This window comes from Pipistrellus hanaki, assembly GCF_964339955.1.
Source record: "Pipistrellus hanaki genome assembly, chromosome: 1".
Taxonomy (NCBI): Eukaryota; Metazoa; Chordata; class Mammalia; order Chiroptera; family Vespertilionidae; genus Pipistrellus; species Pipistrellus hanaki.
The window spans coordinates 58,611,749-58,626,275 of record NC_140503.1 but is presented as its reverse complement, the minus strand read 5'-3'; the positions used below and the strand labels follow the sequence as shown (position 1 = coordinate 58,626,275).

At 44.4% G+C, this 14,527-nt stretch overlaps 1 protein-coding gene across 2 annotated transcripts in view; it reads left to right on the top strand.

Annotated features, from left to right (window-relative positions):
- Window positions 1-14,301, top strand: part of SQOR (sulfide quinone oxidoreductase) — a 61,206-nt gene extending 46,905 nt beyond the window's left edge. For both annotated transcript variants that reach the window (XM_084884455.1, XM_084884456.1), the window contains exons 5-10: window positions 732-926; window positions 2,860-3,069; window positions 7,394-7,577; window positions 12,095-12,162; window positions 12,447-12,625; window positions 13,998-14,301. In XM_084884455.1, the coding sequence (XP_084740581.1) occupies window positions 732-926; window positions 2,860-3,069; window positions 7,394-7,577; window positions 12,095-12,162; window positions 12,447-12,625; window positions 13,998-14,055 (894 nt within the window). In that variant the 3' untranslated portion in view covers window positions 14,056-14,301. The remainder of the gene's footprint in view (window positions 1-731; window positions 927-2,859; window positions 3,070-7,393; window positions 7,578-12,094; window positions 12,163-12,446; window positions 12,626-13,997) is intronic.
- The last annotated feature ends 226 nt before the right edge of the window (window positions 14,302-14,527 follow it).

Genomic DNA, 14,527 nt, shown 5'->3' with positions numbered 1-14,527 from the left:
GGCAGGTTCTCAGGCAGTGCTGGTGCTGCTGGTCCGGAGACCACACTTTGCGTGACTTAGAGATATTGGTTAATTTACCAAGGGTCACCCTTACTCTTCCCAGCAAGGCAGCTGGTTCACCAACACAAGTCTGCCTGGATTCTTGTCTTTACCCCGATGGTGGGAAGAAATGTATTCAAATTATGGCCTCAAGGCCAGGGAGGCAGAGGGGCTTTCTGGCTGAGTCCAGTCTGCAGCCCGGCAGGGGACTGTGGGTGCTGCACCCACCTGCCCGCTGCACTGTGTGCGAAGGCTGGGGGCTAATAATTGTACTGAAGCGCTTGTGAGGTTGTAGAAATGGCGAAGAAAGCCTTTTGCACTTCTGTTAAACATTTATTTTTACAGTTTCCTTTCAATTTTATTTCATATTGGTTTCAGGCATACAGCTCAGTGGTTAAACAATCATATACTTTACATACCCACCTGGCACCATTCACAGTTATGAGAATATTATTGACCATATTCCCTATGCTGTGCTTTACATCCCATGACAGTTTCGCAATACCAATTTGTACTTCTTACTCTCTTCACCTCTCTCACCCCGCCCCCCAGTCCCCATCCCCTCTGGCAGCCACTAGTCAGCTCTCCGAATCCATGAGTCTGTTCCAACTTGGTTTGTTTTTGTTTGTTTAGTCTCAACATATAAGCGAAATCGTGTGGTAAAAATGTTTTCTCTGTGTCTTTTGTTGCAGATTAAAGGCCTTCCTGAAGGTTTTTCCCATCCCAAAATAGGGTCTAACTACTCAGTGAGCACGGTGGAGAAGACGTGGAAGGCTCTGCAGGACTTCAAGGAGGGCAATGCCATCTTCACCTTCCCGAACACCCCCATAAAGTGCGCGGGGGCCCCGCAGAAGATCATGTACCTGTCGGAAGACTATTTCAGGAAGGTGCGCTTCCTTTCCAGGGACAGAGACAGGGGCGGGGAGTAGGCGGTGCTAATTGGTGGAGTGACAGAATTCCATTTTATCCATGTCAAAATACTTTCTCTTATTTCTAAAGTTTTGTTACACATGTACAAGATTATATCATTGGAAGTTTATAAAATAGAAAAAGGCAATCATAATCCAATTATTTTAATACAGCTGGTATCATCAATCTGACATGACCTTCCATTTTTTTCTTATGCATGTTTTTTTAAAACATGATTATTAAATAGTCTTTGTGACATACTTTTAAAAAAATATTTTTTTTATTGATTTCAGAGAGGAAGGAAGAGGGAGAGAGATAGAAACATTAATGATGAGAATGAATAATTGATTGGCTGCTTCCTGCATATCCCGCACTGGGGATTAAGCCCAAAACCTGGGCATGTGACCTGACTGGGAGTAGAACTATGATCTCCTGGTTCAAATGTTAATGTTCAACCATTGAGCCATGCCAGCAGGGCAGTAACATATCTTTTAATGTGTATATAAAAGCCTGTTGGGGCCGAAACCGGTTTGGCTCAGTGGCTCGAGCGTTGGCCTGCGGACTGAAAGATCAAGGGCATGTACTTTGGTTGCGGGCACATCCCCAGTAGCGGGTGTGCAGGAGGCAGCCGATCGCTGTTTCTCTCTCATTGATGTTTCTAACTCTCTATCCCTCTCTGTAAAAAATCAATAAAATATATATATAAAAAAGTCTATTGGGGAGATACGTTAGAGATGGCTTAAATATTTCCATATAGTTAGACAATTAGTTGCACATTGTTCATTTTTATTCATAATAATATCCTCAGCTCAAGTTTAAGGTTATGAGTGTTTTCTGGCTCTTTATATACATTTTTGGAAGTATAATAGGAAAAAAAATGCCAGTTCTGAAGGAAAAAAAAAAATGTTCACGTAGAACTTCAAACCTTAGTGGAAAGATTTGTCCTTTAGAGACATTGCTCACACGGCCTCTGTGTCGGAGCAGGCGTCCACAGCCCAAGAACGCGTGGTGTGAAGCCGGGGGAGCCGCCCTTGCCCTCCTCCCTCTGCGGGCGTCACACTAAGTTTACTAAAGCGTGGTCCCACTTAAGACGGTGCAGGTTCAGAGCAGCCTGTGGTTCTGTACAGGGACAGGTGAGAAGGGGAGGGAGGAGGGGTGGAATGTGTGCTGGGAACCCAGCCCTGGGAAGGCTTCACTGAGTCATGGAGACCAGCGCCAACCCCGCAGGTGGGAATTAAGTCATCGTTTCTGTGTCTAAGAAAGACTTTTCTGGATTACGAGAATTCCGAGTTGGCAGTTTGAGGTTCTTACTCACCTGACTTCTTCTAAATAGTGAGATCCAGGTGAGCAAATCCTACAAGGTGTGTTCCTTCCCTCCTGGAAATTCTCTCTGTTTAACTCACCTCCCAGAGCTTGGGTGGTCTGAGAGAAGTTTCGGAGATTGTAGGTGTTGGGGAGAATACTAGCCTCTCTGAAACCTGAGCAGCACCGGAGTGTGGGAGCCAACGGGACATGCCTTCGTCTCATTCACTGGCGTCCCTCAGCGCTGAGCATAGACAGGCCGGCTCTAGGACCTCACGACATCTTTACTGAATGAATGAGCAAATGGGTATATGAGCACATAATCAGCTCTGTGTTTGACTAGAAGAGATCTCACCTCTGGCCTTCGATTGAACAGTGCCTACCTCAACCCCTTGATTCAGGGGAGCACTTAGTTGCTGTGTTGCTGACAGAAAATAAGAGGGAGGCAGCGGATTGGTCCGCACCTCACCCCACCAGGGCAAAGGGATGGAGAAAGCTGGCGAGGTCTCTTCTGAAGGGTTTAATTCTTGTCTTGGTTGAAAAACAAAACAAAAGGTGGCTGGAGGGATGCTTTGGTGTTGGTTGTTTCTATTCTTTCCTTTTTCTCAGACAGGGAAGCGATCCAAGGCCAATATCATTTTCAACACTTCTCTCGGATCGATTTTTGGGGTTAAGAAGTATGCAGATGCGCTGATGGAGATCATCCGGGAACGGAACCTCACAGTGAACTACAAGCAAAATCTCATTGAAGTCCGAGCCGATAGACAAGAGGCTGTGTTTGAGAACGTGGACAACCCTGGAGAGACCCAAGTGATTTCCGTGAGTGGCGAGGTTAAGCTGTCAGGTGAACGGCGTTGTGGATGCAGGCGGCATTGTGGCTCCTACTTTCCTGTCCATCACCACTGTGCCCTGGGGGAGGCTGGTTACAATGAGCATCTTATTATAATGATGGACAGTGATGGAGGAGAGTGGACCAACATGGGTGAGGAAGAGAAAGAGGTAGGAGGCTGTGGTCATGGGAGGGAGGAGAGTTTATCTACTGGTACCAAGTAGATTTTTATCCTGTTTTATGTCTCTGCTTTTCTTGGCACTTAGCCACTTGAAGCAGTCAAATATTTCACAACCTCAGTTACAGCCTAGTGTTCTGGAAGGGCTTCCTTACACGCAGGATCTGGTGATTGATGGAGTTTATAGAATGGGAGAAACAGCCCTTATTGTGGTCAGTTCAAGAATGACAGGGATGTCTCTCACCTCTCAAGAGGCTGTCTTTAAACATCTTTCACCTGCGCACAAAAGGAAGCACTTAAAGTCCTTTGAAAGATCTGGTGGAGACACACCCTGCTTGGGAAGGTCTAGCCTTTGTACATGGCCTTGGTTTCCCTGAGTCTCAGTTTATTCTGTGAGTGGGAACAACAGCACTTTTGTAGCAGAAGGTGAGGAGTAAAAACACAATGAAAAGGCGGCTGGAGAGGCATGCATGGAGGAATCATTTGTTTGTCATTCTGGCAAGATCTGTTAACAGTGAGAAAACAGTGCACAGGCGTATTTTATTCATTCGGCATTTTTAGAGGTAAGAAAGGTTCCATGAAAATGAATTTTGAAGGAAATCAAAGATTAGTCTTCTAAGCATCGAAACTTTACATTATAAGCTTTTAAGTCAAGTTCTTTCTAAATAAATTTCATATCTCTTGTCTTTTGTACCTGAGTGTATTTAAAATCTTACTGATGTCTCAAGATCTCAATTTTTAAATATATTTTTTAAAATATCTCAACTTAGGGAAAGTTGCCTTGATGAAAATAGTAAATGTATAAATAATATAAACCTGTGTATAGTCTTTACCTAGATGAACTTAATATAGAGTTTTATCCCATTTGTTTTTTTTTTTTAAAAAAATATTTTATTGATTTTGTACAGAGAGGAAGGGAGAGGGATAGAGAGTTAGAAACATCAATGAGAGAGAGTCATTGATCAGCTGCCTCTTGCACACCCCCTACTGGGGATATGCCCGCAACGAAGGTACATGCTCTTGACCGGAATTGAACCTGGGACCCTTCAGTCCCCACGCCGACGCTCTATTCATTGAGCCAAACCGGTTTCGGCGAGTTTTATCCCATTTGTTTTATCATCTCATTTCTCTCCCTCTCCCCGAAGCATTGAAAGGTTAGCCCTTTGCCCCTAAATACTTCATGGTAAATTTCCTAAGACATAGGGGTAGTCTCATACATAACTACAGTACAGCTATCAACTCAGCATATTTAGCACGGATACAATATTTTAATCTACCATTGGTACTCCAGTTTGTTTTCAATAGCATTTATAGTACTTTCCCCCTCTAGGACAGAATCCAGTTTGAAGTCAGGTATTTCATTTAATTGTGGTGTCTCTTTAGTCTCCTTGAATCTGGAATGTTTCCTGTGACGTTAGCATTTTGGAGTAATACAGCCCTCCTCCCACACTTTAATTTTTTAAAATAGAATGGTCTTCATTTTTGGTTTGTGTTTTCTTGTGACTCATTTCAGGCTATGATTTTTATTTTACTTTATTATTTTATTTTACTTTTTTATTTTACTTTATTATGATGATTTTATTTTATTTTTTTGTTAATCCTCACTTGATATTTTTTTCTAATTGCTTTTCAGAGAGAGTGGGAGAAAAGAAGGGAGGGAAGGAATGGGGGAAGGGAGAGAGAGAGGAACATTGACTGACACATGTGCACCCCAATTGGGAGTGGGGAGCAAACTGCAACCCAGGTATTTGCCTTTGACCAGGATTCAAACCCGTGACACTTGGGTACTCAGGCTTATGTTCTAACCACTGAACACACTGGCCAGGGCCAGGCTATGAGTTTTAGACTGAAATGCTGCTTAAGTGATGTGTCCTTCTAGGGTGAAAGCACACTGTGTTCAGCTGCCCCTCACTGATGATGTTCATTTAGATGAGTCAAGATATGAACCAATTTCTCTATTGTATTATTATTATTTTCTCTTGCTACTAATAAGTCTGTAGGGGAGACATTTTAAGATCATGTAAGCATCCTATTCCTCATTAAAGTTTCCCCCTGGATGTAGCATCCATTGGTGATATTTTGTCTAATCCAATCTCTACTGCAATGGCTGCAAAATGATGATTTTTCTCTAATTTTAGCAATAGGCTCTTGGCATTCTGTCAGCAAAAACCCTCCCTTCTCTCTTTATTAATTCACTAGAGGCCTGGGGCATGAAATTCATGCACAGGGGGCAAGGGAAAGGTTCTCCTCAACCCAGCCTGCACCTTCTCAAATTTGGGACCCCTTGGAGGATGTCCAAGTTTGGCAGTTAGACATCCCTCTCACAATCTGGGACCGCTAGCTCCTAACTGCTCACCTGCCTGCCTGCATGATCGCCCCCAACTTCCTTCCCCTTCCTGCCCCCCACTGCTGGCCTGGTCACCCCTCACTGCCCCCCTGCCGGCCTGGTCGCTCCATGCAGCCAGCTGTTCAGTCATTACTGTGAGGACATCCTGACCAATTTGCATATTATCCTTTTATTAGTATAGATTATTATGAACTCCTAAATTCCTACTTTCCTCCAAGTGGTTTATAATTCATTATTATCTTTAATTACTTTGGTGCACAAATTGCCCAGATTTGAGGAGCCCTTTTAGATGGTTCCAGTGTCCTTGTGACATGCCCCCATCATATTTTTGAGCACTTTCTTACTTTATGGTGTCACGGGATTCCCAGGCTAAGTAGCATCTATTTGCTCCAGCTCAAGGTCAGTTATGAGTAGTTCATACAGTTACACTCCTAGGTTGTTTTAGGGCTAGTTAGCACCTTACAAAAGCTGGTCTATTTATTTTATTATTTTGTCTACTATTTCTTTTGCACAGGGTATTAATTAGTTCAAGTAAATAGTCATGCCTTTACAATGATTATGTAAAAATATTGAACTTCTGGAAAGTTATCTGGAATTCATAAGACTTAAGCCAGCTTAAAGAAGTGGTTGTAGTTAACTGAAGCACTGCAATGCAGGCATGGCCTCAGTGACTTGGTGGATGATGGCTGTTGACCATTCCTCCATTATCCCGCAGACATGTTCAGTCTCCAGGTTCATTAGCAGACCCAGCCCGGGGGCCCACGTCCCTCAAAAGCCATCCAAGATCACCCTGCAGGGCAGCACTGTGCGTTTTGCAGCACTCCTTCTTCCTTAGGGTTTACTCAGCTTATAATTGTCGGAAATTGGGAATAAATGCAGGGCTTCTAGTGTCATCCATGACTGACAAGTCCTGATGAACCTCCTTAGGGGAACCAGGGGCTGTTAACTCTCTCACAAGGGTGGAATTGTCTTCAAATGCTAAAGTTTTCACCTTAATAAAATGTTTTGTGAACATTTGAATCAATTTAGAATTTCTAGATGGAATTTATTAAAACTCAGTTAAAAGAATAAAAAGGATGAACTACAAAAAGTAGAGGAATAGTACATAAACAAACAAAAAAGGGGCCAGTGCACATTGCCAAGGGTAATCTTGACAGAGGTGTTTGTGGGGGAGGGAGGGGCGGGAATCCACACTGCCTTCTACACTGTTCAGTAAACTCAATACTGAGTCAGACCCTCTTTCCTCCAAGTTGCCAGGCAATATTCTTACCCACCTTTATTTCATTTTAAATTGGTGTCTTGACTGCTTCCTTTATTTTGAGGGTTGACCCATATTTGGGAATGCCACTCACTTATCAGCTCCTAACACAGCCTTGACAAGTTTCAAGGACTCTGAGTACCTCTTAGCAGTCCCAGACTTTACAAGTCAGTAGATGACAGTCAGGGGGAGAGCAACTGAAATGTGCCACCCCCTTTGTCTTAGTTTCAGTGACAGGAGGAACGTCCCTGGGTTCTTTCAGAATCGTAGTGAGGTTCCCTCCGGTATCCAGGCGTGCTGCCAGAGGAATCAGGTGGACTCTATGGGGAGACAATGTCAACCAAGAGCGTGGTTAGTTATTTTATCACCAGACTCCAAAGGAGCCTGTAAGGTGTAGATTAGTATAAGCACTACTTGTATAATGCTCAGTGCAGCCATAGCAGTGTATGGGTGAGGGAGGCGGGGGCAGAGCTTGTGGGGCTGTGGATATATGGAAAAAACACAGATGTGGGTGCTCTCCTGTTTTTGTAGTACGAAATGCTTCATGTCACACCCCCAATGAGCGCCCCTGACGTCCTGAAGAAGAGCCCTTTGGCTGATGCTGCTGGCTGGGTGGATGTGGATAAAGAAACCCTGCAGCACAAGAAGTACCCAAACGTGTTTGGGATCGGGGACTGCACCAACCTTCCTACTTCGAAGACTGCCGCTGCCGTAGGTAAGATAACGTGCGGAGTTTCTTCCCCTTCGAATGATGTCGCCCCAAGGCACCATGGTAACTCAGACAATGGTTTGACACAGGTAGCATTCCACTAATAACGAGGAAACTTCTCTGGGTTGAAAAATGACTTTGACTTCCATGACACAGAACCATGTTGATGAGATCATTGTGTAAAGAAGAAAGAATGTGTCGAGGGCTTCGTATCAGAGTAGCATGACCTCTTCTGCCTTTCCTAGGTCAGAGAGGTGGTTTTCAGGGGAGAGTGCGTTGGAGAGAGGTCCCCACTTTTCCAGCTTCCAGGAATTCTCTTACTCCACTAGTGCCACCCGTTCATCCCTGACCTCCTCAGCCTGTGACAGCAGGCAGGTTGGCTATTTTTCTTCTGAAACGCCGTGAAGTTAGAGAAGCATTTGTTCCCCCAGAAAACACATGCAAGTCAATGAATGCTTGCAGACCAGAACATTGTCCTGTTAAGACAAACACAGTGGAGCGTGCCCTGATTGGTACGCCATTAAGGTCTCCGCCTGGGAAACTAAATTCTTCACCTCGGTGTTCTGCACGAGCAGTGATGGGGAGAATTGCCTTGTACATTCTGTCCTCCATAGACAGGAACTGTCCTCTGTGGATGCTGTAAAGCACAGACCTCCCTGCTGACGGGAATGGAAGTGTTTTGTGTGAATTGTACACCTGCAGCTCATGTTGCATTACTTTCACTGACTACTTCAACCTAAGAAAGACTTTCAGGGAAGCCCACTGAATATATTTTCCACTTTTTGTTTTTGTTTTGTTAATTCTCACCCAAAGGTATTTTTACATAGATTTTTAAAATTTTATTTTGTTTTAAGTATTACAAATAGTAGTACATATGTCTCCCCGCCCAATTGACCTTCCCCCACCCTCTCCTACCTTTAGAGGGAGTGGAAGAGAGAGGGAAAGACAGAGAGAAATATCAACGTGAGAGAAACACATCGACTGGTTGCCTCCTGCCTGTGCCTCAACAAGGGTCTGGGTCGGGGAGGAGCCTGCAACTGAGGTACGTGCCCTTGACTGGAATCAAACCCGAGATCCTTTGACCCACAGGCTAAGCTCCACTGAGCCAAATAGGCTAGGGCTCTTTTCCACTATTAATAGTCATTTCCCCCCAACATTTTATTTAAAAAATATCAAACCTATGAAACATTTGAAAGTACAATAAATGCCCATATATTCTTGAGCAAATGCCATATAACATTAGTAATCAGTTAACTGATTACTAATGTTATATGGCATTTGCTTTATCACTCTATGTACATTTTTTTTTTTGCTGAGTTATTAAAAGTGACTTTTGACTTCATAATACTTCACCCTGAAATAACTCAACTTGCATCTCTTAAGAAAAAGGACTTTCTCCTCTATCTTCCCAAGACCATCATCACATCCAAGAAATGGAACATTGTATTAGAAAATCATCTCATATACAATCCAGTTTGAATTTCTCCAGTTTTCCTAATAATGTTCCTATGGCACAGTCCTTTCTTATATGCATGAACCAGTCAAGGTCTGTTAGCAGAGATTAAAAAAGGGAAGGGAAGCAAAGGGAATTGGATACTGAGCCTGTTTGCTACACCAGGAAGCTATAGCTTCACACACTCCAGGGGTCCAAAGCATTACCTGGACAAGGATGAACTCTCCCCACTCCCCTACAGAATTGGGGTTGTGTGTGCTGGGAGGTAAGCACATGTGCAGTAGAAGTCAAAATGGTGCAGGGGGAATTGCCTGACCTTTGAGGCTTGGGAAAGGGAGTTGGATCCATCAAAAGCTTGCAAAAGCTTGGGAAGTTGATTGGTTATTTAGAAAAACTGGTCTTTCAAGCCCAGGGGAACAAAGATATTTGTTCCTCTCCTCTCCTCTCCTCCCCTCCCCCTCCCCCTCGCCCTCCCCCTCCCCCTCGCCCTCCCCCTCCCCCTCGCTCTCCCCCTCCCCCTCGCCCTCCCCCTCCCCCTCCCCCTCCCCCTCCTCCTCCCCCTCCCCCTCCTCCTCCCCCTCCCCCTCCTCCTCCCCCTCCCCCTCCTCCTCCCCCTCTCCTTCTGTTCCCTGTGTGCTTGTACAACTATGCAGGTCTAGTAGCTAACTGGGGCCCCAGGCAAACCTCTTGCTTCCAAGGACTAAGCTTTAATATGAAATGGAAACTCTGGACACTGGCCTTTGTTTGGGCCTTGATAAAGACAAGGTTGGGCCGAGACCGGTTTGGCTCAATGGATAGAGCGTCAGCTTGGGGACTGAAGGGTCCCAGGTTCGATTCTGGTCAAGGGCATGTACCTTGGTTGCGGGCATATCCCCAGTAGGGGGTGTGCAGGAGGCTGCTGATCAATGACTCTCTCATCGATGTTTCTGACTCTCTATCTGTCTCCCTTCCTCTCTGTACAAAATCAATAAAATATATTAAAAAAAAAAAACAAAAACAAAAAAAACAAGGTTGGACCTTTTTTCATGGCCAGATGGTTGGAGATGGGACACTGGGAACTCAGGGGCAATCCAGGGGCAGCCTTCCTGAATAGATCTTGTCACACCATGATCTCCCATGCATGGGTCCTTGGAATGCTTTTCTCTGGATACCGTGGAAGGACCACACACTACATTGATTGTCATGTCTCTGGTTTCCTTTAATCTAGAACATACCCTCTAACATTTTTTAAAAAAACTTTTATGACATTGGCATTTTTTAAGATTCCAGGATGGTTAATCTGTAGAATATGCCATAATTTAGAATTACGTAGTTTTTCTTATATTGGGATTCAAGTTAAAGTTTCACAGGACTCTCCTCCACACAGGAGTGTGTGCCTCCCACTGTGTTACCTCAGGAATCCATTAAGTTCCTTTGTCTCATCCTGGGTTCTTGGTCTTTGGGACTTATAAGTAGACTTCGGGGCCATACTTACATTTCTCTTAATGGAAGGCTGCTGAATTCGTGTATTAAACACCTGTGCTGCACATGAGACCCAGATTATCCAACTTTTGACTTTCTTCAAAAAAACATATGTCTGATTTCATGTTCCAAATAGATACTATTAAATACAGCTAAATGAAAATTCTAAAAGAAGTCTTGCTTCCAGCCCTGTCCCATCTTCTGAGCCTCTACATTCCCCCTGACCATGTAGAGAGCATCCCCAGATTTATTTATTTATTTATTTATTTATTTATTTATTTATTTATATTGTTAAAGGTATTACAGATGTCCCTGTTTGTGTGGAGGGCATCCTGTTAGTTTATACATGTTTTTTTTACAATCTGTATTCTATTGTATGGTTGCTCGAGGATTTATTTAACAAGTTAATATAGATATATAGATATATATGTAAATATGTGTATATAATAGTATTTAGCTGTGTATTTATATATTTATATATTTATATATATAACTAGAGTCTTGATGCATTCAATTTGTGTAAGGGGCTCGGCCCTTGTAACTGCAGTGGCTGGCCTCGGCCCTCGCAGCCCCGGCTTTATCCAGAAGGTAGTTTGGCTGTTTGGTCTAATTAGCATATTACGCTTTTGTTCTTATAGACTAGTGTTCTGGTGCACGAATTTGTGCACATTGAAAGGGAATTAATTTGAAGAAATATTTTAATATCATTATTTGCCAAGTTGTGGGTGCAGGTATCTGGCTCCCTCCTCCCTCCTGTCAGTCTGTGATGGTGCCTGAGGGGCTGCAGGGCTCCCCCCAGTCCTGGAGCCTGGAGTCCCGCGGCCCTGCAGGGCCGGCTCCCCAGCGGACACAGGGCTGGTGAGGGCGATGAGAGTGGTGGCGTGGCTTTAAGAAAAGTGCCCTGGGCCTCCCTGGATTACCTCTGGGTTCCCCCATGAAAAGGGCCAGAGGCGTAGGGGCTGAGTGTGGAGCCAGCGGTGACTGTGGCAGCCAGCAGAACATGCCTTGGTGGGAATGTCTCTATCAAATGAGCCGGGTTGGGGCTGTTTTAGAATGTGGCTGCCTGGCTACCAGGGTTCCACGTTCTGTTGGGCTCCATCGTCAGGAAGTAAGGACACTGCTCTTGTCAGGAAATGAAATCACTGCTCTTGTGTGGGTAGAAGCTCAGGGTAGGGGTCCAGCTCACTGTTTTGTGTAATCGATATACCTAGGCTATTAATCTAGGCTGGGACACAGGGACATCCAGATGACTAGGGGATACGGGGCACACAGATCAAGTGACACCCACTGAACCCTAGGAGGAGGCGGGTGGGGTTGTGGTGTTGTCTCCCTTATAGTCCTTTTGTTTGAAATTGCCAGCCTCCTGTTAGAGACAGCTGGCTCTTCAGTGTTAAACTTGTGGAGGCAGTTAGGTGGTCCTTTGATGAACTGAAGAACCCCTTCTGGTATCCAGAACTTCAAATACTAGTAAGAATCATGTTCTAGTTAAAATTTAGAAGGATAGGGAATGGAGCCTTCTTAACTGGTTCACGTTAAAGTTATCTGCAAATGAGGGTTATGAAAAAACCTAGATGCTTATATTTTTCTGACTTTTCCATTTCTCTTACAGCTGCCCAGTCAGGAATCCTTGACGGAACAATTTCTCTGGTCATGAAGAATGAAAAACCAACGAAGGAGGTTTGTAAGAGTCAGAGTCTCAATTATCATCTTCCATTCTGTGTGAAAACAATGGTTTCCTACAATGTTGGCACTTTCTTAATTAGTTTCTCTAATACAGCCATTGCAATTGTTGCCGTTAGCACCACTTTTTGTTACGTAATCTTCATTTTTCATGGTACAAAAAAAGAAAGAAAAAAAAAGAGGAAAAAATTTGCAATTGATCAGAGTAAAGAATCAATTCTAAAGTATCTATATAATATGAAAAAAGCCATTTTCCAACTCAGTTTCATGTCTAATTTTAGTATGATGGCTACACGTCATGTCCACTGGTGACGAGCTACAATCGTGTGATTCTTGCGGAGTTTAACTACAACATGCAGCCACTGGAGACCTTCCCCTTTGACCAGAGCAGAGAGAGAGTTTCCATGTACTTCATGAAGGCCGACATGATGCCCTTCTTGTACTGGAATATGATGCTAAGGTAAGCGCATCGCTGGGGGAGAGGCACGTCTTTTAGCCTATGGCCCCCTCTTGAGTAGGGTGAAGGTTTTAAGGAGGCCCTCCAGCTTCAGGAGAAATCATGACCCGGAGCCCAGGGCTGGCCATTGGGATCCCTGCTTCTCATGTCTGGTGATGGCAGCCTGCGGAGGATGCTGGATGCTCAGCCACACGTGGGGTGAGAGAGGCTGCCCTGGGTGAGGACAGGGAGTAGGATATCCACTACCCACAGGGGTCCCAGCCTCTTCTCTTCATTATTGGCAGCAAGCAAGTCTTCTCTCTTTTTTCATGTTCTGGCTTTTTCTCACTGCTGAATTAATAATAACAATAAACCCTGGTAAATAATTTTTTTTTTTACATGTTAAGTAGTGTTTTCGTTGGTCACTTACTAAGTGTGTCTTAGGGCAAGTTGTTTAAACTCTCTGTGTTTAACTTTTTTAAAAAAATTCTTTATTGTTTAAAGTATTACATATGTCTCTCCCCCCCCCCCCCCCACACACACACACATTGACCTCTCCCCAGCCGTTCCCACACCCAGCACATGCCCTCATGCCTCTGCTGTCCTGTGTCCATGGGGTATGCTTATATGCATGCTTACAAGTCCCTTGGTTGATCTCTTATCCCCCAATCCCTCCTGATGGCCTGTGTTTAACTTTTTTATCTGCAAATGAAAGTAGCCTCAGAGGATGGGGATTAATGAGGTAACACATTAAAAGACAGCTACATAGTAGGCATAGTAGTGCATAAATAGTATAAGAACATTTAATAATTCTTTTTCTTAGTTCCAAACTATGAAAATCTCATTTGACCTGTACAAACTACTGTGAGATAGGTAAGTCAGGGTATCTATACTAGTGGTTTTCTTTTTATACTAGTGGTTTTCAAGCAGAGTGATTTTGCCTCTCAGAGGGCATTTGGCAATGTGTGACAGCTGGTTGTCACAGCTGGAGTGGTTGCTACTGGCTTCTCATGATCAAAGGCCAGGGACGCTGCTAAATACCCTACAATGCACAGGACAGTCCCCACAAGGAAGAAATAGCTGGTTCATAGTGTCAGTAGGGCTAAGGTTAAGAAACCTGGCCCTATGCTTTATTTATAAGCAAATGGAAGTAGAGAGGATTGCAGTTTGCCTGTAGTGGAGATTGCATACAAGTTTGCTGAAGTCAATGTCGAAGCCAGAACTCGAAGCATGTCCCCTCCTAGTCACAGGATCTTTCTACCTCACAAGACAAATCTTGCTTTATGTACTAATAAGCATGTCTGTGACCTATCCGACTTTCCTTTCACCATCCTGCTGACCGAGGTCATTCCCATCTTTTCTGATGCAAATATCTTTTCCATGTCATTTCTTCTAGGGGTTACTGGGGAGGACCAGCCTTTCTGCGGAAGTTGCTTCACCTGGGTATGAGTTAAGGATGGCTCAACCCCTGCTATCTCTGGGCGGCTTCTGGACCAAGATCACAGTCAGATTGGCCAAGAGCAGCATCAAGGACTCCAGACCTAACCCTGTAAAGAGTTTAGTGCTGGATGCTGGGTGACAGGGACTAAATGCTTCCCTTTCAAGTCCCTCTCACAAGCCACTGTCCAGGCTGCCCAGGATGAGCTTGGTTCCTTGGAAATATTAAAATAAAAGAATAGACTTCTATTTTTTAACTAAAATCTTATCATTGAGATTCTATGAAAAAAACTAGAGGCCCAGTGCACAAATTCGTGCATGGGTGGGGTCTGGCCCCACCCCCTATGGGGAGGATCAGGAATTGAGGGGAGGGCCACAGGAGGTTTGCCAGCCGGCCCTGCCCCCAATAGGGGTGGGGAGGCAATTGGGGCTGGGGCTGGCTGGGGGAGGGGCCGCAGTTGGCTGGCCAGCCCCACCCCTGATTGGGGG